Source organism: Rhinoderma darwinii, chromosome 1 (assembly GCF_050947455.1).
Source record: "Rhinoderma darwinii isolate aRhiDar2 chromosome 1, aRhiDar2.hap1, whole genome shotgun sequence".
Taxonomy (NCBI): Eukaryota; Metazoa; Chordata; class Amphibia; order Anura; family Rhinodermatidae; genus Rhinoderma; species Rhinoderma darwinii.
In genome coordinates, this window is record NC_134687.1 from 71,914,290 (window position 1) to 71,941,147 (window position 26,858).

General features: G+C 40.0%; 1 protein-coding gene across 1 annotated transcript in view; it reads right to left on the reverse strand.

The window, feature by feature from the left end:
* Positions 1-271: 271 nt before the first annotated feature.
* Positions 272-26,858, reverse strand: part of TEC (tec protein tyrosine kinase) — a 129,539-nt gene continuing 102,952 nt past the window's right edge. Inside the window, exons 10-18 of the mRNA XM_075859594.1 lie at positions 22,839-22,918; positions 21,185-21,315; positions 20,900-20,974; positions 18,822-18,993; positions 16,877-17,093; positions 16,032-16,096; positions 8,494-8,612; positions 2,273-2,430; positions 272-755 (exon numbers count right to left, since the gene is read on the reverse strand). Coding sequence (XP_075715709.1) covers positions 684-755; positions 2,273-2,430; positions 8,494-8,612; positions 16,032-16,096; positions 16,877-17,093; positions 18,822-18,993; positions 20,900-20,974; positions 21,185-21,315; positions 22,839-22,918 — 1,089 coding nt within the window. The 3' untranslated portion in view covers positions 272-683. The remainder of the gene's footprint in view (positions 756-2,272; positions 2,431-8,493; positions 8,613-16,031; positions 16,097-16,876; positions 17,094-18,821; positions 18,994-20,899; positions 20,975-21,184; positions 21,316-22,838; positions 22,919-26,858) is intronic.

Consider the following 26,858-nt stretch of genomic DNA (forward strand, 5'->3'; position numbering starts at 1 on the left):
AATGAAAACCAGCTCCAATTACGTCCGTAAAAGACGCAGCGAAAAACGCGTGCACTTGTCAAAACGTATGAAATTCAGGAGCTGTTTTCGCCTGAAAACAGCTTCGTAATTTCAGACGTAATTGGCGTTGCCGCGTGAACATACCCTAAGCCCTTTTCCACACTTCTATTAGAAAACATGTCCGAAGATAAGGAACCTGTGTAATAGAACCTCACCAGTGCTGCGAATAAAGGTGCTGAGATACTCCACAATGCACAAAATAAAAATAAAGTCACATCTGAAAACGTTTGAATTTATTTTGTTACATGCAAAATCCAGAACAAATTCAAACGACATAAATATATATTTATATATTCACTATATACAACTTGTTATTTGTTGCAAGATGTTGTCCCAGTCGCAATGAAAATGTTAAACATTCAGTACCATTTACTATTCCAGAAAGTCTGGAAGAATTAAGATTTATGCAAAATCCAAATCGGTAATGGTTTCACAACACTCTGGGCAATGAACATGAGGTGGGTTCATTTGTAATCAGTAAAACACGTAGTGTGCAAACAGTTCAACTACACAAAGAGAAAAAACTTTGTAGGAACTCCAGAAATGTAATCCGTCCAACAATTTAGATGATCAGCAACTAACATCTCGATTGACAGAAAAATGTGCCGGTACTGCAATGTTCATTAGAGCTCTCCTTCCAGGATTTGTCCGATATGAAGCAGCAGGTCATAAAATGTGGGGCGTCCTTCTGGTTTCTAAGAAAAACAAAAATAAATAAGATAAAAAGGAATAATATATATCTGTATATCTATATATCTATATATATATATATATATATATATATATATATATATATATATATCTATATAGATCTATATATAGATATCTATATCTATATCTATATATAGATATATATGAGATAGATATATCTCTCTATATATAGAGATAGATCTCTCTCTCTCTCTCTCTCTATATATAGATATATATACACATATGGTACATAATTTATAAATGTAAAATTAGTGTGTAATAAGACTAACTATATCAGAATAATCAGAGAAGCCATGGCTTGTTACTGCCCAAAGTCTTATTGACATACATTTAAAGGGGTTGTCCGGTTTCAGCAAATTATGGTTATTTTTGCATAATTAAAAGTTATAAAATTTTCCAATATGCTTCCTGTATTAATTTCTCATCATTTTCAAGATCTCTGCTTGCTGTCACTCTGTAGGAGAATTCATTGTTTACTTTCAGTGGATAAAAATCTGTAGATGGTTACTAGACAGAACTTTGATACACATACTGTAAGGCCTCATGCACATGGCCGTGCCCGTAATCACGGGAACGGGTGGCCGCATATTCGGGCCGTTCTCCCATACAAAGTATGGGAGCCACGGCCGGTAAAATACGAAAAGTAGGACATGCTCCAAAATTCGCGGCACAGTTGTATGGCACGGACAACTATCCGTAGCGATATGGAAAGGTGTCCGCGCCCAATAGAACTGAACGGGGCCGTAATTGCGGACCATATTATAGTAATTTCTTACGGTCGTGTGCATGGGGCCTAATTGTAAGAGGTCCTGCACCTGTGTGTCCATCAAATGACCAGTTCACTTGAAGTAAACAATGTTACATTTTTGTATTGGATAACAGCAAGTAGAGATCTTAAAACCCGTGAGGAATGGATACAGAAAGTTTATTTGAAAATGTAATAACTTTTCGTTATACAAAGAAAAACATTAATTTGCTGAAAAAGGAATACTTCTTTAATATTTTAAGAGAAATTATGATGAAAAATAGATTTTATTGAAATAATCTTCAATCTTCACAACCAATTTGTTTTGTTGTCCCAGTGCATCTTAAAATTAAGCAAATTTCCTTGATTAAAATTTTCCTACCATAGTATCCACAGTTCCTCTGCAGATATGAGTTTCCATGGTAACAGACTACAAACAAACCCTGTGTAGTCTATGCCAGCAGTAACAATACCGTCCATCTTTCTTCTTGCTAACATTAATTTAGTAGGTTAGAAAGAAACGGGACAGATAGAAGGGAGTGTGACTGCAGGATCCGACTACATAGGGTTTATTTGTAGGATGTAACCATGGAGACAGATACATCTTCATAGGAGCTGTAGACGTAACAAATATACGATTTTTAATCACGATAATTTGCAAAGTTGTCATGTTTCTTTTTTTTAGATGCATTAGAACAATTAAAAAAATTAACCAACATGGACGTTCCTCTTAATTCCATCAATATGTAACCTTACCTCATGCCAGCATGCCATCATAATAGTGTATATTCTGTTTGATGCCAGCCGTGGTCGATAGAGTCTTTCTCCTCTTGATACCATTTCTACCACTTCAACATTTGAATAGCTCTCAAAGGGCATCTTACCCTCTGTGAATACTTCCCACATTAGTACACCTTGAAAGGAAAATCAGAGAAAGCAACATAACATATCGAGCCAAGTGACGCCGGATATTACAGAAAAAGGAGTTGCCATAAAATCGATGCCACAGATGTAATTTTCTAAAATATTTATTGTTATTGGGATTGGTGAAGGACACTTTACCTTCTAACAATTATTTAGACAGACTGGGTCGAGTAAGGCCGCATGCACACGACCGTAAAAAATCTCCGCAATTGCGGACCGTAATACAGTCCGCAATTACGGACCCGCCCCAGTTCTGTTAGCCGCGGACACCTTTCCGTATCGCTACGAATAGGTGTCCATGCTGAAGAACCGTGTCGGGAATTATGGAGCATGTCCCACTTTTAGTCTTTTACGGGCCGTGCTCCGATACTTTGTATGGGAGCACGGCCCGAAAATGCAGCCCGCGGCAGTCAGCGGCCAGCCGTACCCGCGATCGCGGGCCGTGATTATGGACGTGTGCATGGGGCCTAAGACCACAGTTATAAAACTATTCAGTGAATTGCAGTGACATTTATTTCACACGTACATACATGGTGAAACATACAGTTTAGCCAAAGAGGGCAGTTACACGACTTCTGAATATTTTCAGTAATCGCATTCAGTAAATTTGTTGACCTTGAAAAAACAATGGTTTTGCTAACTTGGTAGTTTTTTATTTAAAGGCTATGTACACCTTTGTAAACAATAAAAAAAATAAAACAGTGTATCAATGTGATTTAATGTGATTTCTAATTCGTTTTTATAAAAACAAAAAAAATCCTTTTTCAAATACATCTGCTTTGTATCCTGTATACAGAGCAGCTGTATCTTGTGCTGAGACCAGAATCCGTCAGGTCACCGGGACTTACGTGTAAAGTGACAGTGGGTCGAGCGGTTATCGATCACATTTAGAAATTTGCTTAGTAACAGCAGCTATTTCAACAGTGAGTCACAGAGTCACCCAGGCGTCATAAAAAATATATAGTCCCTGTTCTCTTCTTTTACATTCTCTTTGGTTTATACTGATTTAAAACAAATTCATTGTGCTTCAGGTGTCCTGAACAATAACATTAGCTGAGCATCTCGCCATAAAACCAATGTCCAGAGACTCAAAGTAGAGCTCAAGCTCCAATTCCTGCAGTATTGGAAGCAGTGCCTACACTAGTGATCAAGGCTCCCTGTGCCGAGTACTATAACCATGCTTGCTGCAACCATGCGCTGTGCATATAAAAATACTCACTTGAGAGAGCATTTTCTATATCACCAATGCTGGGATCACTGACTTACCTACAAGGACTGGACCTAATAGGGCATTTGGAATGGTGTTGTCTTGACGAGACAGATACTTTTATCTTTTCATCACGAAAGAAACATTTCAAAATCTTCCAAAGTGGTGGCTATTTTGATCAGGCCATTGGTACAGGAGACAAATACTTGCACACTCCACTTTATCATTTCTTTCTCTGTTTCACTTCCTACTTCCCTCATTATATTTAAACCAGTCAGATATTACTCAGCATCAAAAAAAGCACCAGAGGCTCGGCACCGGGGTTTAATGCAGCCTCCTGGCTCCGAAAGATCAACCACAGAGCCTACAGCTGTCTGCTGGGATAAGGCATTTCATTATTATTACTGTATTATAAAATAATGGAAACTATTGCAGCATTGCTGACAGCAGCTATTAGATTATTAAGATATTTTAACCCCTTAATGACCAGCTACATTTTTTCGTTTTTGCCTCGCTGCCTTTCAGTAGCCGTACTTGTATTTTTTTCATTGACGTGGCTGTATGAGACCTTGTTTTTTGCGAGAGAAATGTTATTTATTTTCCTGCGAAGTTTGGGGTTGCAAATAAACTACTGTGTCATTTATATCATTTATTTTTGCGGAGTTATTATAGAAAAACATTGTTGTTGTTTTTGTTTTGTTTTTTATACCATTCACATTTCACGCTTTATAACTTGTTAAATTAATTCTTCAGGTTATGTGTAGACATCTAATATGTGTAGGTTTTTTGTTTTTGTGTAATGTATAGGCAATAATATATATTTTATACTAAATTACTTTTTTACGCCTTTCTCTCCAGAGGAGCAGTAGAGCCGTCAATCAACAGCAGAGGGGAGGGTTTACTGCTCACTATGCAGGACACTTCCTAGTTTTCTGGACACTGAGAAGTTCATTTGCATATGATGCATGGAGGAATATAACTACTTTTTACAAGTTATACAAGGTCCAACATGGGCAACATAGGTATGATTATACTGCTTCCCACATTAGCTATGTACAGGTCTTAGTGGTTTGGGGGGCTCAAAAGTGCTGACAGATTCCCTTTAAATCATACCTAACTTTTCAGATGACTTTAAGAAAAAGCTGTCATATGTGGTGTACATTAGGCATCACTACAAGCCATTATATGACTTGTATACTGCATTTTTTTTGCATTTTTCTCCTCTGCGGGCTCTATCTCTAATTCTCAGTTGTCTCTTAGATAGGGGGCAGAGCCTAACTGCTATCATGTCTTCTAAACACTGCACATATAGAAAAGGAGAATCCTGCTCTCCTATCTCTATCTATCACACACATTTTATATGTATATGTATATATATATATATATATATATATAGCGATATATCTATATACAGCAAAATCCAATACACAGGTCAGCACTCCAGGTTTAAGTGAAAAAAGGATCTTTTTATTAACCACATGCAACGTTTCAGCCCTGCTCAATGGGGCCTTTCTCAAGCTTGAGAAAGGCCCCATTGAGCAGGGCTGAAACGTTGCATGTGGTGAATAAAAAGATCCTTTTTTCACTTAAACCTGGAGTGCTGACCTGTGTATTGGATTTTGCTGTGGATTTGGGACACTGGTCGTGTGTCTGAACAGGGACTTGTGCACCCTATACTGGAAGAACGGTGCTGCTTTTGCTTTGCTTTTTATATATATATATATATATATATATATATATATATATATATATATATATATATATATATATATATATACATATATAAATATATACATATATTATACACTGGGGTGACATAAAAATCTTACCAGTCGCATGTGTCATTCTAAGGCTGGGTTCACACGACCTATTTTCAGGCGTAAACGAGGCGTATTATGCCTCGTTTTACGCCTGAAAATAGGGCTACAATACGTCGGCAAACATCTGCCCATTCATTTGAATGGGTTTGCCGACGTACTGTGCAGACGACCTGTAATTTACGCGTCGTCGTTTGACAGCTGTCAAACGACGACGCGTAAATTGACTGCCTCGGCAAAGAAGTGCAGGGCACTTCTTTGCAACGTAATTTGAGCCGTTCTTCATTGAAGTCAATGAAGAGCAGCTCAAGATTTACGAGCGACACAGATGCCTCGCATAATGCGAGGAGGAGCTTTTACGTCTGAAACGAGGCAGCTGTTTTCTCCTGAAAACAGCCTGTCTTTTCAGACGTAAAAGCCTCTCATCGTGTGCACATACCCTCACTCTGCTCCTGCTTCCTCACGTTGTTCACCCCACCCCTTTCATAGACCTACATGCAAGCTGCTGACTTTCTGTCTCTCTACTCCCACCTCTTGCTCCCCCTCCCCTCTCCCCATAGACTTGTATAGACAGGCAGTGAAGAGACAAATGCCCAACTTCTGCAGCCGTCAGCAGGGGGTGGACAGCAGATTACAGAAAGGGGGACACCTAGTCACACAGAATTTGCATGGATAACACAACTAAATTTTACCAGTAAGTTACAAAGTTGTTCTATATCAGGTATAGTATTAGATTAGCATAAATAGTTTGAAACGTCATTTAAGTTTTCTTTTTATACAGCAAGTATATCTACAATAAACAAAGCCATCTCAGAATTCCATAGCAGAAAAGGTTTTATTTATTCAAGGAACTCCCTTCTATTCACACGACAGTGGGAAAAAAAGGCAGTTAAAAACAGATCAAACTGTCCGTTTTTAACAGACGTTTTCACGTGGATGGCTTTCTGAATAACGGCTATGAAAAACGGTCTGTAAAAACGTATCTATTGACTTGCATGGGGGCCGTGAGGTATGTAAAAACTGCCAAAAATAGAACATGTTCTATTATTTTTGAAGGCCAGTATTCACGGTCCTTTAAAAAAATGTACGTGTGAACACACTAATAGAACTTTATTGTTCTGAAAACAGATGTTATTCACTGTTGTGCGAATAGAGCCTTATTAATGTTGATGGTAAAGCCATGTTAAACCTTTGAGGTAAAAATTAAAAACGGTGAATTCTGGACCTTGACACAAAACCGAATTTTTTCTTTGTACCCCTCATCATTTCAGCGCTTACAACGTTTCTACTTTTCTGACTTTGTGTGATGAATTGCATAAAAAAAAATCAAATAAACAAATATATAAGTACATCGAGAAATTCATTAAAGGGGATATCCAGACAACATAAACATACTGTAAAACAGTTCCTCACTACATATAAGCAATCTTCCAAATATACTTTCATTTTCCTTTTTGGATGTTTATGCCAGTTGCTACAGCGCTCAGGTGATCCATCTATTCTGTAGTTTTCTGATTCTTGATGATGCGCCGACACCGCTACACGTGACCTTGGACTTCTTCCTACCTCGGTGTCGGCGCATCATTCAACATGTGCCTGCAAGGGGCTGGTGCTGATGCCATTCGTTTACTAAGCCAGCCCCGTGCAGCAATCTAGCATTGCGTCTGCTCATCTTCTAATTGCCTTAGAGACTCCACCTGTCCAATCTGCGCATGCGCCTTACGGTTATCAATGGGAATATTCTTTTAATATCTAAAGCATGGATTGCCATTCAGATGTACATGTTGAAATGCTGAAGGAAGAGTGGCAAATTTATTAGGAGAAGCAAAAGTTGAAGACTGTGACTTAAAAGGTGTAGGGCCGAAACAATATAGGAGGACGGGTAGAGGGATGTGGTGGGTTGGACGGGCAGATAGGAAAACAGACGAAGAACAGCGTACAGTCCCGCCTACAACCAGGAAATCTTACAACGTTTGAGCAGCGATATGGATCTAATTGTATGAACATATTGATTGATTTTTTTAGCATGAAAACTATAGAATGGCAGTGTAGGTCAACGCTATGTGTGTATGGCGGGTGTTTTTTGTTTGTTTTTTGCCTGCTTTTGGATAAGCCCTATGAGGTAAATTTACAGGTTGTTTCGGTTTAAAATGATACAAAATATGTTGATATTACCACTCATACAAGCAGGATAAGTTTGGCCTTAGGGCAAGATGGATTTATTACATTTATACCAGTAGTCATTGAAGTGCTAATACATATTTTATTATTTTTCTATTTACGTAGGCATGTGTTGACTTTCGGTAAAAATTCTAGTTCTTTTTAGGTCGATTTTTGTGCTCATAAATATTTTTATTTTACTTTTATTTTATTACAAGAAAGGCTATAAATACAATATGTGAAAAAAAATTAAATTCTGTCAAAGATATTTCAGATTTTTTTTTCTTCCAGCATTCACCCAAAAAAACATAATTTCATTGTATGGGTTCTTCAGGTTAAAATAATACCAAATATGTATGTTACAGGGCAAATAATCTTTATTTCTGAAAAAATGTGGGCATGGACTTATAGTGTCCTTTTTTAATGTGATTTAAGAGGTGTGGGAAAGGCAGGGGGTGCGCTCTCCTCATGAATACACGGGATAACTATACCCAGTGTATTCTTTGATTGCTCCTATTAGCCAAACGGCACAATATTTTTGTGCCGTTTTGGATATTAGGGGGATGAACCTGTTCCTTTAATACCCTGCCCTTACCTAGCGCAGCATATTGAGATGACAGATCGCTTTAATATTTGTCTAAATAAAAAAGTGAAATCTGATTCCTGGCGGTTCACATCCATATTCTTTATTTTACTTACCCATGCTTACCTACAGATCTGCTCTTGGATATGCAGATTTGCAGGTAAGCAAGGGTAAACAGGGTTTGTATATTCTTATTATCGAGACCAAAAATGGATCCGAGCCTGACCCCAGGATAAAGTGTAATTTTCTACTACAGCAACATTTTCTCTTTTTAAAATTATCTTACCGAAAGACCAAATGTCAGATTTGCTGCTGAATCTGCTGTAGTTGAACACCTCGGGAGGTGACCATTTTACTGGAAACTTGGCTCCACAAGAACTTGTGTACTGATCATCAAGGACATACCTGGTTGTAGCAATACAAAAGTAAGAAGTAATGTTAACAATTCCACTTGGCACTTAATAACTGATCTCTATTAAAAGAAAAAAGTGATGAGACTGCTTGACCATGGGGCAGTATTGGAGCATGAAGAGGTAACAGGAGACTTGACATCAGGAAAACAATGCACCTCCGTGGCTGTCCCAGCTACAAGCACATCCTATGGCAGCCCAAGTCACAGTGAAAAAGTACAATGCAAAAAAAATAGATATAATTATAATGTACCTCGAAGATCTTTCCTGACCTTTTGGGGGACACGTTTTAGGCTCTGTTCACACTGTGTCAGATTGAAGCCTGCAACATATGCCACTGTATAGGCATACAGTGTAATACGTCACCCATTAACTCTGATGTCAACGCATACCTCCCCGACATACAAAGAGGACACTATTTTGGCATATGTTGTGTCAATCAGATCCTATGGATTTGTTTATAGTTTATCTTACAAAAAGTGATGGTATTGAAAAGGGGAATTTGCATTAAACTAACATTACACTCCTCAAAATCAAAGTAAATATGTTTTTGCCATTTTTTCACATTTTGTTCCTAATAACCCTATTAAAGAAATGTCATGCATGAAAAAAAGATGAAAATATTCTGTGGCTAAACAATAAACAATAAAAAAAATAAAAGCAATAACCGTTATAAAAGAAAAAAAGAACACATTTAAAACTGTCCAAAATGATAAAATTCTTAATACACCTACCTTTAGAATTTTTCACTGTTACCCCAACGCCGCTGTTGGGCACCCCACCATATCTATTTATGTTGAACTGCGTTGACCAGTCCAATGTATCAACAATAGTGATGTCCATAGGGATGATATGTCATCACACCGGAGTGTAAACAGAGATGCAGAGAAAAAAAACAAACAGCGGCAGCGAGGGAACAGTGAAGAACTCTAATGGTAAGTATATATTTTAATTATTTTTGGAACTAATAAATGTTTTTGTTTTCTTTTAAGCTCAGAAAACCTCTTTAAGGCTATGTTCACACGGAGTATTTTGGGGGAGGAATATCTGCCTCAAAATTCAGTTTGGAACTTTGAGGCAGATTTTCCTCTCCCTGCACGCCGATTTTCGCGCCGTTTTTCGCCAACGGCCATTGAGCGCCGCGGGCATAAAACAGCGCGAAATGCGCTTTCTCTGCCTCCCATTGAAGTCAATGGGAGGTCAGAGGCGGAAGCGCCCGAAGATAGGGCATGTCGCTTCTTTTTCCCGCGAGGCAGTTTTACTGCTCGCGGGAAAAAGACGCCGACGCCTCCCATTGAAATCAATGGGAGGCTTTCTCGGGCCGTTTTTGCCGAGTTTTGCGACGCGGTTTCCGCGTCAAAAAACTCGGCAAAATACTCCGTGTGAACATAGCCTTAACCAGCATGTACATACAACTGCTAAATTTTTCCTGCCCATTAAGGATAAAAATACCCCTGTTCTTAAAGGGTTAGCTCCTGAAACTACCCAAAGCAACCAGGTATATTATTTACTATACAAAACACAACCAGGGGTACTAATTATTTAGTATTACCAGGGATATTATTATTACTAACCGCATAGACAACTCAAGATATTACAGGGCTCCAGGTTAGGAAAAAAAATCACATGACCGCCTTTGGCTCCTAAGTTAAAAAATTCAAGAGTCAAATGCTATCTTTTGGTGGCGAAATTAAAAATCAACATTATTACATGTAAACTAAACTAGACTGTAAACTGACCGACTGCGTCATTTACACTAGACTTTGGACTAACTGGTAGCAGCTTTTACACTAGGCTGTGGACTGACTGTCAGCGGCATTCACACTAGACGGTGTAATAATTGGCAGCAGCAGTAACACTAGACTGTGGACTGGCCAGCGGCAATGGTTGTTGACTGACTAATGGCAGCGTTTACACTAGACTGTGGACTGCCTGCAGCATTTACACTAGACTGTGGACTGACTGCAGCATTTACACTAGACTGTGGACTGACTGCAGCATTTACACTAGACTGTGGACTGACTGCAGCATTTACACTAGACTGTGGACTGCCTGCAGCATTTACACTAGACTGTGGACTGACTGCAGCATTTACACTAGACTGTGGACTGACTGTAGCATTTACACTAGACTGTGGACTGCCTGCAGCATTTACACTAGACTGTGGACTGACTGCAGCATTTACACTAGACTGTGGACTGACTGTAGCATTTACACTAGACTGTGGACTGCCTGCAGCATTTACACTAGACTGTGGACTGACTGCAGCATTTACACTAGACTGTGGACTGACTGTAGCATTTACACTAGACTGTGGACTGACTGCAGCATTTACACTAGACTGTGGACTGCCTGCAGCATTTACACTAGACTGTGGACTGACTGCAGCATTTACACTAGACTGTGGACTGACTGCAGCATTTACACTAGACTGTGGACTGCCTGCAGCATTTACACTAGACTGTGGACTGACTGCAGCATTTACACTAGACTGTGGACTGACTGTAGCATTTACACTAGACTGTGGACTGCCTGCAGCATTTACACTAGACTGTGGACTGACTGCAGCATTTACACTAGACTGTGGACTGACTGTAGCATTTACACTAGACTGTGGACTGACTGCAGCATTTACACTAGACTGTGGACTGCCTGCAGCATTTACACTAGACTGTGGACTGACTGCAGCATTTACACTAGACTGTGGACTGACTGCAGTATTTACACTAGACTGTGGACTGACTGCAGCATTTACACTAGACTGTGGACTGACTGCAGCATTTACACTAGACTGTGGACAGACTGTAGCATTTACACTAGACTGTGGACTGACTGCAGCATTTACACTAGACTGTGGACTGACTGCAGCATTTACACTAGACTGTGGACTGACTGCAGCATTTACACTAGACTGTGGACAGACTAGCATTTACACTAGACTGTGGACTGACTGCAGCATTTACACTAGACTGTGGACTGACTGCAGCATTTACACTAGACTGTGGACTGACTGCAGCATTTACACTAGACTGTGGACTGACTGCAGCATTTACACTAGACTGTGGACAGACTAGCATTTACACTAGACTGTGGACTGACTGCGGCATTTACACTAGACTGTGGACTGATTGACCACAACATTTACAGTTGGACTGATTCAGAACCTGAATGTTATCTTTTAAATCCATGTCTATGCAGCAGAGCTCCAGGCTAAAAAATAAAATAAAATATATCACTTTGGTACTTTTGGCCCCTGGCAGTGTTTGCTCGGCTGTTTCTGTAACTCCCATTGAACATGAAAGAGAGTCGCATTGATGGTGGTATATGTGGGTACTAGTGATGGAGAGCAATTAGTCTCACCAACAACATCCTAGACCTGGCCCTGATCCTTTAAGAATCTAAAAATGCTGCCTTTTGGTATTTTTTGCATACAATTGGGAAACACTATGGTTCTTCACACCCGTAACATACCCAAAACACTGGGCAACAAAGTTATTCTGCGACTTTTAGTACCACACAATTTGTGCTATAGATTATTCAAACTGACCACATCCATGGCAGATCATTTCCATATTTCTTTCTAGAATGGGGGAGTGAACAATGACTGCATCGGGGCTCCATAAAGCCTGCTTCATACATACACTTTTTTTACATGTATTTGGTGGCATTTTTTAATTACTGTCATTTTGTTGATGCGTTTTTTTGGGCATTTTTGAAATCCTAAAGAGAAGCCTATGGAAAAAACACCAACAAAATATGCCATAGCTAGAGCATGCAGTGTTTTGAAGAAAACACCGTTGACCCCAGAAACGACAAAAAAACAGAACAAAAACGGCAACAATTTTACTCATATTTTACTATAGACTTTAAACTAACATCTGGCCGGCAGCGTTCCTGTTACTCTTCATGCTACTGTTTCTAAGGGATCATTCAGACAAACATGAATAACGTCCGTGTGCTGCGCAGGGAAATCACGCGCAGCACACACGCAGCGGGTGTCCGTTGCATAAAACTCACTGCATGTCCTATATTGGTGCGTTTTTCACGCACCTATCGCCCATTGAAGTCAATGGGTGCGTGAAAATCACGAACAGCACACGGATGCACATCCATGTGCTGTGCGTGATTTTCGCATTAATTCAATTGAAAATAACAAAAAATAATTATGTGCTTTGCGAGTGCGTGAATAACGCATGCCACTCGCGTAGCACACTGATGCATAACGGACCAGATTTACGCATGTTTTTCACGCGCATGAATCTGTTACGCTCATGTGAATGTAGCCTAACAAGTAATCATTGCGTGAAAAGCCCAGAGGAACTGTTTCCAGCATGATCTTATGAATCTCTGTTTGAGATGACGACATACAGAAGAACATCGCAGTCAAAAATAGATGACATTCAATTGAGCAACATATGTAACTTAACAATAAACCATCTCAGATGGTGTATAGATTTTTAGAATTAGTAGCAACTGTTTAAAATAAATATACCTTGACATGAAATTGTCCTTCAACAGTGACGATTCACATTAACTATTTGATGACAGATGCATACTATAGTGCGCTGTCATTTCGTGGTTCAGGCTGTCAGTAAATAAGGACTAATAACGGCAGACATTGCTCAATTCCAGTACTGCAACTGGTTCTGCATTCAGTTGGTCAGCATGGAAGTCTATGATGTCATAAGGAGACTAAAGTAAAATGCTAAAAAGACAGTTTTATTTTCTTCTCTGCATTTCCCTGTTTAAAATCACAGATAATAATGATTTAATGGACAATTGACATTACATCTATATTTCCCGATGTAATGTTATAAAAAAATAACTTGTCATTCACTTGGTCATCACCTATATTTTATTGGTGTGCCCCTCTAATACAAAAGTCCATGTATTGTAATACAAAAGTGTGACTTGGTTTAAAAATATTCATTTATTAGGCAATGAAGTGTATATAAGGGAATAGGGTACCCTTGCTGTGAGTTCTGGGGGAAGAATGTCCTTTTGTGACTACTTTGTGAATAGAGGGTCCTTCTGTGAGTAATAGGGGAAGGGGGCTTTGATGTGAATACAGGAGGAAGAAGGGTTGAGACCTGCTGATACTAATGGGGGAAAGCATGGCACGTTCTGCTGTGACTACTAGGAAAAGGGCCAACAGTGACTGGTTGGAAAAGGGGCATTGCAGTGACTACTAAGGTAGGGGGAGGAGCCCCTGCTGTGGCTACCTTAGCAAAGGGAAGGGCACTGAAGTGACTACTGGGGAAAGCGAGTGAGGCACTGCTGAGACAACTCGTGAAAGCCCGTCTGTTACTATTGGGGGACAAAAAGAGTCTTGTTTTGAGTATTGGAGGAAGGGGGCCTTGTTTTGAACTCTGGTGTGTGGAGGACAGTTATGAATACTAAGGCTACATTCAGACCAGCGTGTCCGATTTGAGCACATAAAAAAAAACGCAGCATTTTTCCTACATTTCATGTCCGTGTGTCATCAATGTGCGTTGTGTATTGACATCAGTGTGCTTTGCGTGTGGCATGTGTTTTTCATGTCTGTGCAAGCACTTATTTTTTTATTTTTCTGCATTTCTTTGTAACTGATGCGTGAAACACGGACAGCACACGGATGTCGTCCGTGTGCTGTCCGTGGTTTTCACGCTCCCATAGACTTCAATGGGTGACTAGGTGCGCAAAAACGCACCAATATAGGACATGCAGTGAGTTTCACACAACGGACACTCGCTGCGTGAAAACTCACACATATCTGAGTAGCCCCAATGAAATGAATGGGTCCGTGTTGCTGTGAGCGATTTCAACGCACAGCACACGGACGAGGAACACGCTCATCTGAATGATCCCTAAAAGAAAGAGGGAATTTTTACTGTATTTGAATACTGGAAGGAGGATGGCAGAATCCATGCTGCCAATACTGAACGGAGAAAGTGGACAATGCGGTTATTACCATCGTGAAAACACTACATTGACTGTGGCCACCAGAGGTGAAAGGGGTAGGACACTGCAACTGGGAAGAGAGGACAGACTCTGCTGCGATTAATGTTGAAGCGATGGAGATGAGCTGTCCCCATAACCTTTAAAAAGCAGAAATGTACAAATGCAGCAGTATATTGAAATCCAACATGCCTGATCTTTCTTTCACCCGACATGTCGGAGGAGGGTTGAGTCACCCACGTACATATTAGATAATTTGACCATAACAATAAGCAAAAAAATGTTTTAAAAAAACACACAAAAAAACCCTCTCCTCTACGATTCAGAATAACTCATATTTATGGGCAGATATTTATGGGCATGATTCTGTCAACTGGTATACCCCACAGTGGTTGATGCCTTGTGCAGCTCTTGAGTCATACTTCTTTCCTCTGATGAAATGCCACAGACTTCTAAAGAATTCTTGGACTTCAGTCAAAAATTGTGCAGAGTTTCGAAGATCAGAGAGATAAGTGCAAAAAACATTTACTTGACTTCTGTTTTTTTAAGTGTCTTTGACATGAATTAATCTACTGGCGCAGCCACTATACAGCGATTAAAATAATTTGCCATAGATGCGTTGACAATTCAAGGTGTAAAAAATAATATATCAAAAAATAGAAATAGATCTGACTGATTGAAATTTTTATATTGTAGTACGAAAAGGGTTTTGGGTCTAAATTTTTTTTTTTTATAAACATGTGTTAATATGGAAGGTAAAAATGTGGTTTTCGACCTGCTAAACCACCTTCCTTTTTTTGTCTATTATCTCACTGTTAACTACCCTCAGAACGTAATGTCCCGAGTAACATAAGATAGATGGGTTACTGGGTACACACTGCTTGACAACTCCATATAATAGGCTGAGGTTGTTAGGGAGCATGTCTTTAGCCACCAGTCTGTCTCAAATGGCTCAAAGCTTGTTTTACATCGTGCTGGCAAGATAGAGGGAGAAAAGCTTCATTGCACTAGTCGTGGTGGTGCTCATCTTTTTCAATAGGAAAAATAGTGATGCATGCAACACTATTTTTCCCATCAAATATCACAGAATCTCCAATGGAGAATTCAATGCAGATGTGAACATACTAAAAGGGGAACAACTCCAGTAAAATGTAAACTATTTTGTCCTATTCATTACAACTGCGTCAAAACTTTATTATTAAAGGGTTATTCCAGTTTCAGCAAATAAAGGTTATTCATTGTATAATGAGAATCCAATTTTCTAAAATAATTTCTAAATAAAATAATTAATGGTTTTAAGATCTCTGTGTCTATAATTTAATAGGAACCTTCATAGTTTGCATAGGTAGACGACCAGCTCAACGAAAAGGGTCTCCCAAAGGCGATACCTTATCAAGCAAATCCACACTCTAAATACTGTAGGACATATGTCTTCATACATATTCGTTTTTGCACTGAGCATTGAGTCATTTCTTACCTTGTCATTCCAAAATCAGACACCTTTACCACCCCAAGGTCATTGACTAAACAGTTTCTGGCAGCCTGCAAGGAAAACATAATGCCAACCTATAAATGAGATGACTGTATAGTCCTATATTTTCTGACAGATGATGTACTGTACATCTATGTCATAAACTTTACATGCAATGTATTAACATGAAAGCCATTCTCAAAAAAAAAACGGAAGGGAGATAAGGGTCAAGAAGGTGATTGGTGAGAAAGATCTTACAAGTTCAATACCTAAGAAAATACTAATTTACAAAGCCTAATCACCAATAAACTATCGCTAGTTAGTATTGCAATGCTTACTCGTATTGAGATAATTTAATAAATCCAGAGCATTCGCACAATTGGCCCATGCAGTACCCGAGATGGTGCACAATAGAGATTCAAACAACATCACAAGTCATGCACCGCCGCTTCAGGCCCTGCCCTATGCATTATACAATGGATCAGTTTTTCCTGGAGCTTTCCCTTAAAGGGAGTCTAAACATTACTAAACATTTCCCTTAAAGGGAGATTTGACATTACTAAATGTCTGACACCGCTATGTAGCTTTTGGGAACATACCATTGTTGAAGATGTCCGATCTGTTTTCACTGACCTGATTCACCCGCTAAAGTGAATGAGTCCGTGAAGAGTATGGGGTGCCACTCAGATGCCGTTAAAAACGGCCCAAGTGGCAGAGCAGTTGTGTGCAACTGGCATATGTGCATACAAGCCGTCAATAAGGGGCCCATCATTAAGGCGACCCAGGGTCATTATCTCATTTATCGAAAACAAATTATTTCCATGTATTTCTTACTATTGTGATATAATTACCAGGTCACGGTGTATGAAATTGTTTTGTTCCAGATAGTCCATGGCCTCGCACACATCCTGACACATGCTGAGCAGAATGTCTGGATTACACTGCCCATGTTTTTGCCGGAGATAATTTAATAGGCAGCCATGTTCCATGAACTCTGTCACTATGTATATTGGTCTCTTTTCACTGCAAACACCGTACAGCTGGACTAGTTTGGGGTGGGCCAGTTTCCTAAAATAATAAAATATTCATAATATTTAGTGTATTTCTTTTTGCTATAAATGATTTACATTAATAAGAAAATAAGACACTGTAAGTGGAGTGTTACTGTACGCTAAAATACTACTACATGTAATGAAAGGGTTATTCAGTACGAGTGCCCAGTGTGAAGGCTCTTTCACCACATTAGAAGTGCCCTATCTCCTACATAATTTGATCGGCGCTGTAATGTAGATAACAGTGTTTTTTATTTTGAAAAACGATCATTTTTGACCAAGTTATGAGCAATTTTAGATTTATGCTACTTACTTTCTTAATGCCCAACTGGGCGTTTTTTAACTTTTGACCAAGTGGGCGTTGTGAAGAAAAGTGTATGACGCTGACCAATCAGCGTCATACACTTTTCTCTATTCATGTCCATTTGTACTCAGCACAGTGTGATCTCGCGAGTGAATGACAGCATACTGACAGCAAATGTGAATAGACATCGCGTCCTGACTGGAGGTGATGTCTATTCACTCTCAAGACACTTCAGTAACGTTAATGTGTGAGTAAGCGACAGCACAGCATGATCCCGCAAGATCACGCTGTGCTGAGTACAAATGGACATGAATAGAGAGAAGTGTATGACGCTGATTGGTCAGCGTCATACACTTCTCTGCACAACGCCCACTTGGTCAAAAGTTAATAAGCGCCCAGTTGGGCATTAAGAAAGTAATTAGCATAAATCTAAAATTGCTCATGACTTGCTCAAAAATGATAGTTTTTCAAAATAAAATTTTTGGTGACAGAGTCTCTTTAAAGCAGTGTTTCCCAGCCGGGCTTCCGCGGCACCCTGTGGTGCCATAACAACCCTCCAGGGGTGCCGCGACACTCCTCTAATCCACTGCACCCACAAGGAACAAAAAAATAACTACCCCCCTCTTGCGGCTGCTTCCTATGCTTGCAGCAGGCGTGACGTGTCCGCTACTAGTACAACCCCAGACGGTTCCTGCCGGAACAGCCTGAGGGAGCGGAGTGCGGGCGTTATTAACGCTGCGGTCCTGGGCAGTGTAAGTATGTGATTGCTTCCCCACGCAGTAAGAACACTTTTGTGCCGTTACAATGATCGCTTTTCAAAATAAAAAAACACTGTTGTTATCTACATTACGGCGCCGATTACATTATGTAGGCGATAGGGCACTTATAATGTGCTGACCGAGCCTCTTTAAGCTAATTTGTGAGTTAAAAAAATGCATAAATGGGTATGTGAGTAAGTTCCGGGGTGCAGGATGACACAGAGCACAAAATAACATGAAACAACTTTCATGACCATAGAAATGCATTAATTTGAATGAAACAGCCGCAGGGACGAGAGTAGATCTGTGTCTAAAGTGGAGGGGGACGTGGTGCTTTATCATGGGGGTACAGGGGGTTGACTCCCACCAATCAAATACTAACGGCCTATTCTAAGGATAGTCCATCAATCTTAAATGCGGGAAAATTCAACTAAGTTAGAGGATTTTAAAGGCATGTGTTCTGTTCTTCTTTGTTGTAACTAGTGACATTAACCCCTTCACTACATTAAACCACTAAGGACATATTTTTTTATTTATTATTATTGTTTATGTTGTCTAAACCTGGGCACATTCTATAGTCTTGTGCATCTTATAGTCCGAAAAAATATGAGATATATATATATATGTTTTTATTTCATTTCCCAAAATGCTAGTATTTTTAAGGTGATTATAGATTACATACATCATAACTTTAGCTTCCTCTATGAAATCCTCTTCAGACATGGCGCCCTCACGAATGGCTTTAATTGCTACTTTGTACTGTGCTCGCCATTTTCCAAGTCGTACCACACCAAACAGACCACTTCCAAGCTCCTTCATGAATGTAAGGTCAGATGGGTTTATTTCCCACTTATCTAAATATATATAAATCCGGTTATAAATATTAACATAATAATAGATAAACGGCAATCAAATTTGGCATTAGAAAATGTGTAGTTTACTTAAAGAGGCTCTGTCACCAGATTATAAGTGCTCTATCTCCTACATAATCTGATCGGCGCTGCAATGTAGATAACAACAGTGGTTTTTATTTTGAAAAACGATCATTTTTTAATAATTTTAGATTTATGCTAATTAGTTTCTTAATAGACAACTGGGCGTGATTTTACTTTTGACCAACTGGGCGTTGTGAAGAGAAGTGTATGACGCTGACCAATCAGTCACAAATCAGTGACCAATCAGCGTCAGACACTTCTCATTGTTCCAGCCCAGCATGATCCACAGCACGGTGTGATTGTGCAGTGAAAGAAGTCAATGGAACAATGAGAAGTGTCTGTCGCTGATTGGTTACTGATTAGTCACTGATTGGTCAGCGTCATTCACATCTCTTCACAACGCCCAGTTGGTCAAAAGTAAAATCACGCTCAGTTGTCTATTAAGAAACAAATTAGCATAAAAATAAAAATTTTGGTGACAGAGCCTCTTTAAAGCAGTGTTTCCCAACCGGGCTTCCGCGGCACCCTGTGGTGCCATAACAACCCTCCAGGGGTGCCGCGACACTCCTCTAATCCACTGCACCCACAAGGAACAAAAAAACAACTACCCCCCTCTTGCGGCTGCTTCCTATGCTTGCAGCAGGCGTGACTTGGAATGCGCGTCCGCTACTAGTACAACCCCCTGACGGAACAGCCTGAGGGAGAGGAGTGCGGCCGTTATTAACGCTGCGGTCCTGGGCAGTGTAAGTATGTGATTGCTTCCTCCGCAGTAAGAACACTTTTGTGCCGTTACAATCACATCTCTATGATGCGATTGCTGCGACATTATAGTGTGCTTACTGCGGGGGAAGGAATTAACTTCTGTCCATGGACCGGGTGAAGCCCAGAGGATGAGCCGCTGGTAAAGAATTATTTTTACGCTATGACTGGGGGGGCTGATTTTTTCTATGGGGGCTAATGGTCACTTTACTGTGGGGGCTGATGGTCATTTTACCGTGTACATACTGATGGTCATTTTACAGTGGGCGGCTGATGGTCAATTTACTATGAGGGGGCTGATGGTCATTTTATTGTGGGGGGGCTGATCGTCATTTTACAGTGGGGGGCAGATGGTCATTGTACAGTGAGGGGGGCTGAAACTCTGACTAAAATATAAACTCCAGCAGACGCATGAAATAATTCCAACACGCCCTAACCTAATCCACATGATAAGGCTGTGCTGAGACATTGCAGTCAATTTGTGTTTTTTTTCCGCAATTTTGCTAAAACTGTGACAGAAACGCAAATTAACTGTGAACAAGGCCCAACAATGTTCTTTTAAGGAGAAGGCATGGGGAAAAATAGAAGAGAATACCCAGATTCTGTCCCCCAGCTGGATTGTAGAAATCAAAATCTTTGAGCAGAAGCTCTGCTAACTACTTGTTCCAAGATGCCTTGTCCAGGCAACAAAAAGGGAGGTGTGGGCAGATTCCATATATCAGAAACTATCGTTATACAGATCATTCCACATTGTGAGCAGGTTGCTGGAGATCCACAGATAAAGATCTTCGAAACAGACAATACACAGGAGAGGCTGCAGACTGCGCCCTGTGCCGCCACATTCATGTCACAGAGGGTTTTGTAAAGTACAGGCACCAAATTTACAGCTGTCGAACATTTACATTAATTTGGTACAGTGAACAAATTTAGTCATTTTTGCTGAAAAAAAGTCTGGAAAATTTCAATTTTTATAAACATGCGCATGTCCATACGGATGTAGCCCTCAAGAAAAAAACGTAAAGAATATAGATGCCTGTGTGTCTGACCTTAGTACAATTGAACCTACCGTAGCTGAATCCAGCTGTTGTGGGTGCCATCTTATCTTTTTGACATACATGGTATCGTAATCTGGTAACTAGACCTAATGACAACAGAAAATACTATGAAAGTCCAACTTTATATCTGCTAAAATAATGTAGACATCTATTAGTGTACTGGTGCAGCATACAGGGAATCAATTATTGCATTTATTGTTACAGCATAATAAAGTGGAGTCAAGACCAATAAATATCATACTTTTCTTATCTACTGTTCCCTATACTTGTAATACTGAACACTTTTGGTCATTTACCTGCTGCGTTGTGCTTGTGATACTCAATCATTTCTGGAATAGAGTTAAAGATGTGCTTCTCTGCCAGGTAATACTGCTTGGGGAACCCGCCTGTCTCTTTAATATGATAATGGCGGATTGAGGAACTGTCCCTGGAGAAGAGGTTTTAAAATACACAGGTTTATATTTCTGATACGATTTTGGTTTATATGCGACAATTCTTTAATGATGCAATCTGCGAATATTGGAAAAGCAAACCACTTTATATGCAATGAATTTTCAATAGGATGCAATGATTTTTATGACATTGACTGAACTCGGATATTGTAAGTCAGTCCATTGCTAAGCTAAAATGTTCTGCTTACACGCTGCAATCCCAATTTACCCAACCGATGATACAGAAGTTTGTCAGATGAATTTCAAATATAAAGATAGATATTATTGCCACTTGAAAATGATCAGAACAGGTCTTTTAAGGCCCCTTTGAACACAGGACGACTTTTTCAAATCAAGACAAACGATTAGTGGTTTGGAAAGTTGGGCAGCGAGAATGTGTGTCATTTCATGAGGATGATCCTCGCTGTCAGTGTGGAGGAGCATCATGGTTACCTAGTGGCGGGCTCTTGTAAGAACCGTGAACTAGGTAGCAACGCTTTCTAGAAATGTTCCTATGAGCGATCTTTTATTTGGAAATCGTGCTGATGATGACAGTAATTTTGACTGTAGCACAACTTACCGTAATCAAGATCAACAATAAATGGCCTTGTCATAAACTTCTTCAGCTGCTATAACTGAAGCTGGCCATACCCGAGATTTCAGAACGACTTGTCCTTCATGATTGCTTTGTGAAGGTTGTCATTCTGGACAACAATGCCGTAAATTAAAACAATAAATCCCCAAATTGTCAGATCCTTCTCTGCCTTGAACTGTGACCTGGGCAGAGCTTCTATTGATGGGGTGTTCATCTGTTGTTTGATACTAACTACTTTCCAAGTATGTCAACAACTGCACCTGACATAGACCGAAAAAATCAGATTGATTTTTCCACAGATATTTGATTTTTTTCTGATGTCTGTCACACCTTTTCGTGTCACGAGAAAGCCACCAGTAGTCACAATAAAACCGTCTAAATCAGCCTTTTCTTAAAACATCTGAAATCTCTAGCGTATGGCCACCCTCCGTTTTGGCCTATACGTTTCAGCACCACAAAAAAAAAGGGTTTGATCTCTGCAGTGGATTAAGGAAAAACCTTTTACATAATGAAGTTTTTCTAACCTCTCTCTGTCAAGGTCTGCTAATTTTTGGCTAAATATACATAGTTGTTTCTGTATGTGTGTAGAGCTGGCATCTGCTTGATGGAACCATTTTTTTTTTTATAGTGAAAGTGATTTTTTTTTAACTTTTTTCAGATAGATCCAAACATACAATATAATGTGCATTGTTTGTAAATGTATACCATACGTTCGGATTCACCTGCTATTGACATCCATCATAAAGTATTATACTTCAACATATATTTCTTTTCCAGCCTGGCCTTGGCTGAATGTGTTGTGTGGCCTTGGCTGGATTTGGCAGGCTGACCACCACTGGTCTAACATGAAACACAATGTTGGATGCTTATTAACCTTGGGCAAATACTCAGTTTTTGGTTGCATTCTCCATTGTAATTACTTACCCTCCATATTTTGTATACAATGACACGGTATACAAGCCAGCTTGACTGGAATTCCTAACGATGAACCCGCCTTCTTTATCCTAGAAAATCACAACAGGACTTTTATTATAAGGTTTGTTAATTTTTATTTTTTTTACCGACCAGTAAACTTCATGGTGTGCTTCACATGCCTATGGACACTTATCATCACTAGTTTCACTCTTTAACGGTCCTGGCATGTAAGTAGTTAACAATGTACTACCCCCTACAGAATAAAAGGAGTCATACAATCCAAATCATAAAAGTTATTTATAAGCCTATATTGTATACTCAAAATCATATTAAACCCCCAAAAAACATGAAGCTTGCTTATAAGATAGGATCATCATTAGAAGGAAAAGAAAGGTTTGGCATTAATCCACAAACTAAATTGAGTAATATCAGTTGTATATACGTATCTCACAAAACCCTTTTAAAAATGCAATATTACGGTATATGGACATCATAAAGTTAGTGCCCTGCTCAGTACCCCCCCACCTATGGGCCAGAGTGGGGATCCAGTAGAGATACTATATGTACAGTATAAGGCCTCATGCACACGGCCGTGCCCGTAATCACGGGCCACGATTGCAAGCACGGGCAGCCGCCGATGGCCGCGGGTCGCATTTTCGGGCCGTGCTCCCATACAAAGGATGGGAGCACGGCCCGCAAAAAAACAAAAGTATGACATGCTCCATAATTCACGGCACGGTTCTACGGCACGGACACCCTTCCGTATCGATACGGAAAGGTGTCCGCGGCCAAAAGAGCTGGGTGTGTCCGTAATTGCATGGGGCCTAATGCATAGACGTGCGAACCTACGTTTTTGGGAAGGTGGTACTACCACATCCTTTTCCACTGCCTTTTAACAAGTGGAAGTATGTTCATTTACGGTTACAATAGTAATAAATAGAAATCAACAGTAAGAGTTAAAACTCTGAAGTCAGGGGGGAAGGATTTAAAATATAATGTGGAGATGAAAATCCTGGACCTGAATTACATGTTGATCAGAAAAAGAGATCGAGAAGGTAAATATATTTTGGAGAAACTGACTTTTCAGCTAACTTGCAGACTCAGGCTATTTTCAGACTGCGTTTTGCCTGAACGTTTGACTATGCTATTCTATCCAGAGGAATCCATTAAAAAAAAAGTATACTATTAACGTATACTTTTTTTGAACATGCACGGTAGCATATAAGTGACAAATGCCACTATATGGCATTTGTCACAGGCATCAGTTTAATGTATACATCATGGGCTTTTCAATAGCTTTTCATGACATAACCCATACACAGATACTCTTATAATCTATGGGTGACGGATGTGTTAAACGGATGCGTAACAGTGGCATCCTTCACCCATGGGCTATAATGGTATCTGTTTGATGGGTACATCATGAAAAGGGTCATGAGAGTTAATGACGTATCTGTTTAAACGGATACCATTAGGCTGAGTTCACACAAGGAGGATAGGCTGCGTAAAGTTACACTAAATATCTGCCCGGTGGTGGCAGAGAATTCCGGGTGAAAAACCGCACCAAACTGTGGTGCAGTTTTTCACCCGGAATGTCAGCTGCGGAAAACTGCAGCATTTAGCCTGCATGCTAGCAGGCCGGCCTCCTGGGATGACGATTCATCCCATGTGACCACCGCTACAGCCTGTGATTGGCTGCAGCGGTCACATGGGATGAAACGTCATCCCAGGAGGCCAGCCCGGAGGTGGAAATACAGGCTTCTGAGTAAGTATAAGATTATATTTTTCTGAATTGCGTTTTTTACGGCGGAATTTGCAATTTGTTGTGGGTTCCACCTCGTTTACCTTTGTTGCGGGGGAAAACCCACAACAAATAAGCAGTGTAGCAGCATTTGCACAAATACAATTGACATGCTGTGGACCAAAATTCCACACCGCATGTCAATTTGAGCGGTTTTTTTCTCTCAGTATTTACGCAGCGAGTGGATGAGATTGTTCTATCTCATCTACTTTGCTGCTACTGTATTATCCTGCGGATTTTCCACAACGAATTCCGTTGAGGAAAACTTGCAGTATTTACGCAACGAGTGAATGCTCAGGTCACATGTTGCGTAAATACTGCGGATTTACCCAAAAGTCTGTGTTTCTTCCTCCAGGCCATCCTCCTGTCGTTTCATCCCATGTGACCGCTGCTGCAGCCAATCACAGGCTGCAGCGTTCTCCTGGGATGAAACATCGTCCCAGGAGGCCGCTCTGCTAGCAGGCTGGCTAAATGCTGCCGTTTTCTGCAGCTGACACTCCAGACGAAAAACTGCACCACAGTTTGGTGCGGATTTTCGCACGGAATTCCCTGCGGCCACCAGGTGGGATATGCAGTGTAACTTTACGCAACGTATCCGACCCGTGTGCATTTAGCCTTATAGTCCATGAGTGACGGATGCCTCTGTAAGGCATCCGTCACATACTATACATATAACGTATATATCGGGAACTTTTCCCTGTGTATACGTCAAACGGAGACCATTAAACACTTTGAAAAGAGCCTTAACTGTAACATATTACATATTGTTGTCCTGGCAGGGGGCGGTTTTTCGTACTGATGACCTATCCTAACCGATCATATACTGATGATATCAGTAAGAAAAACCAAACCCTGCCAGGACAACAATATGTAATATGTTAGTTAACGCAACCTCATCATCAAGTCAGTGTATGTTGAGATGTTTTTCCATACAGCAAAGACAGAATGATTGTAAACTACAAGCAAATAAACCTCCAGTGAGAAAAAGATATGCAGGTATTTGCTAAACCTTGACTGGTGTACATGAGATTCAGTTAGGTGGGAGCCTGAAATGTCACATTTATTATACTGTTACTGTTCTCTTCTATCGTAACAACCAGTGATGATTTAAATGATTTTGCAAATATCAATCACAAAGCATACAAATTAGGTTTTTACAAAGTCCAACATTTAACTATTCTTTTAGCCAGATACTGATGATGGACTAAGAAAACAGTAAAAAGCTGGTAAAATCAAAATAAATGTCCTCTACATAAAGTGAAATACGAGAATATTGACAATCAATAAAATTAAAGAGATACACCAATTTAAGAAAATAGTCAGTATCCTTGAAAATAAGCTCCCAAAATAGGATGCCCAATGGTCTGGTTGGCAATAATAACGATTTCCTTAGGAAACCTAGTTTGTTTATATAAAACACAAACTCATAAAGGAATCAACATTCTTCTATAAAGTTAGCTGCACTAGATTTAGAGAGTTTTACTTTTAAGTTTAAATCTAATTTAATAACTCTGTTCAACTTAAACATGATAATTATGAATTAATTCTAAGTAGTATTAGATTACGTTTTGAAACACACTGGTCTTGAAATAGATAACGTTTGTGATCTTAACCCGTTAGTGACCGCCCCATAGTGTTTTTTCCACTTAGGGTATGTTCACACACATTAATTACGGACGTAATTCGGGCGTTTTTGCCCCGAATTACGTCCGAAAAATGCGCCTCGATAGCGTTGACAAACATCTGCCCATTGAAAGCAATGGGCTGACGTTTGTCTGTTCACACAAGGCATATATTTACGCGCCGCTGTCAAATGACGGCGCGTAAATAGACGCCCGCGTCAAAGAAGTGACCTGTTACTTCTTTAGGCGTAATTGGAGCCGTTATTCATTGACTCCAATGAAAAGCAGCGCCAATTACGTCCGTAATGGACGCGGCGTTCAAGCGCCTGCACATGCCGTTACGGCTAAAATTACGGGGATGTTTTCTCCTGAAAACATCCCCGTAATTTCAGCCGTTACGGACGCTGTCGTGTGAACATACCCTAACAGGCTTTATTCCAATGCAATAGCCTTTTTATGGCTCTGCATCGGAATAAATAAACAGAGCAGGGAACTGTTAAATCTCCCTGCTCTGGGCTACCAGTGGTAGCTGAGAGCTGGGGACATCCCTGCTCGAACGGGTGAGATCGATATCAGTATCGATCTCACCCGTTTAACCCCTCAATA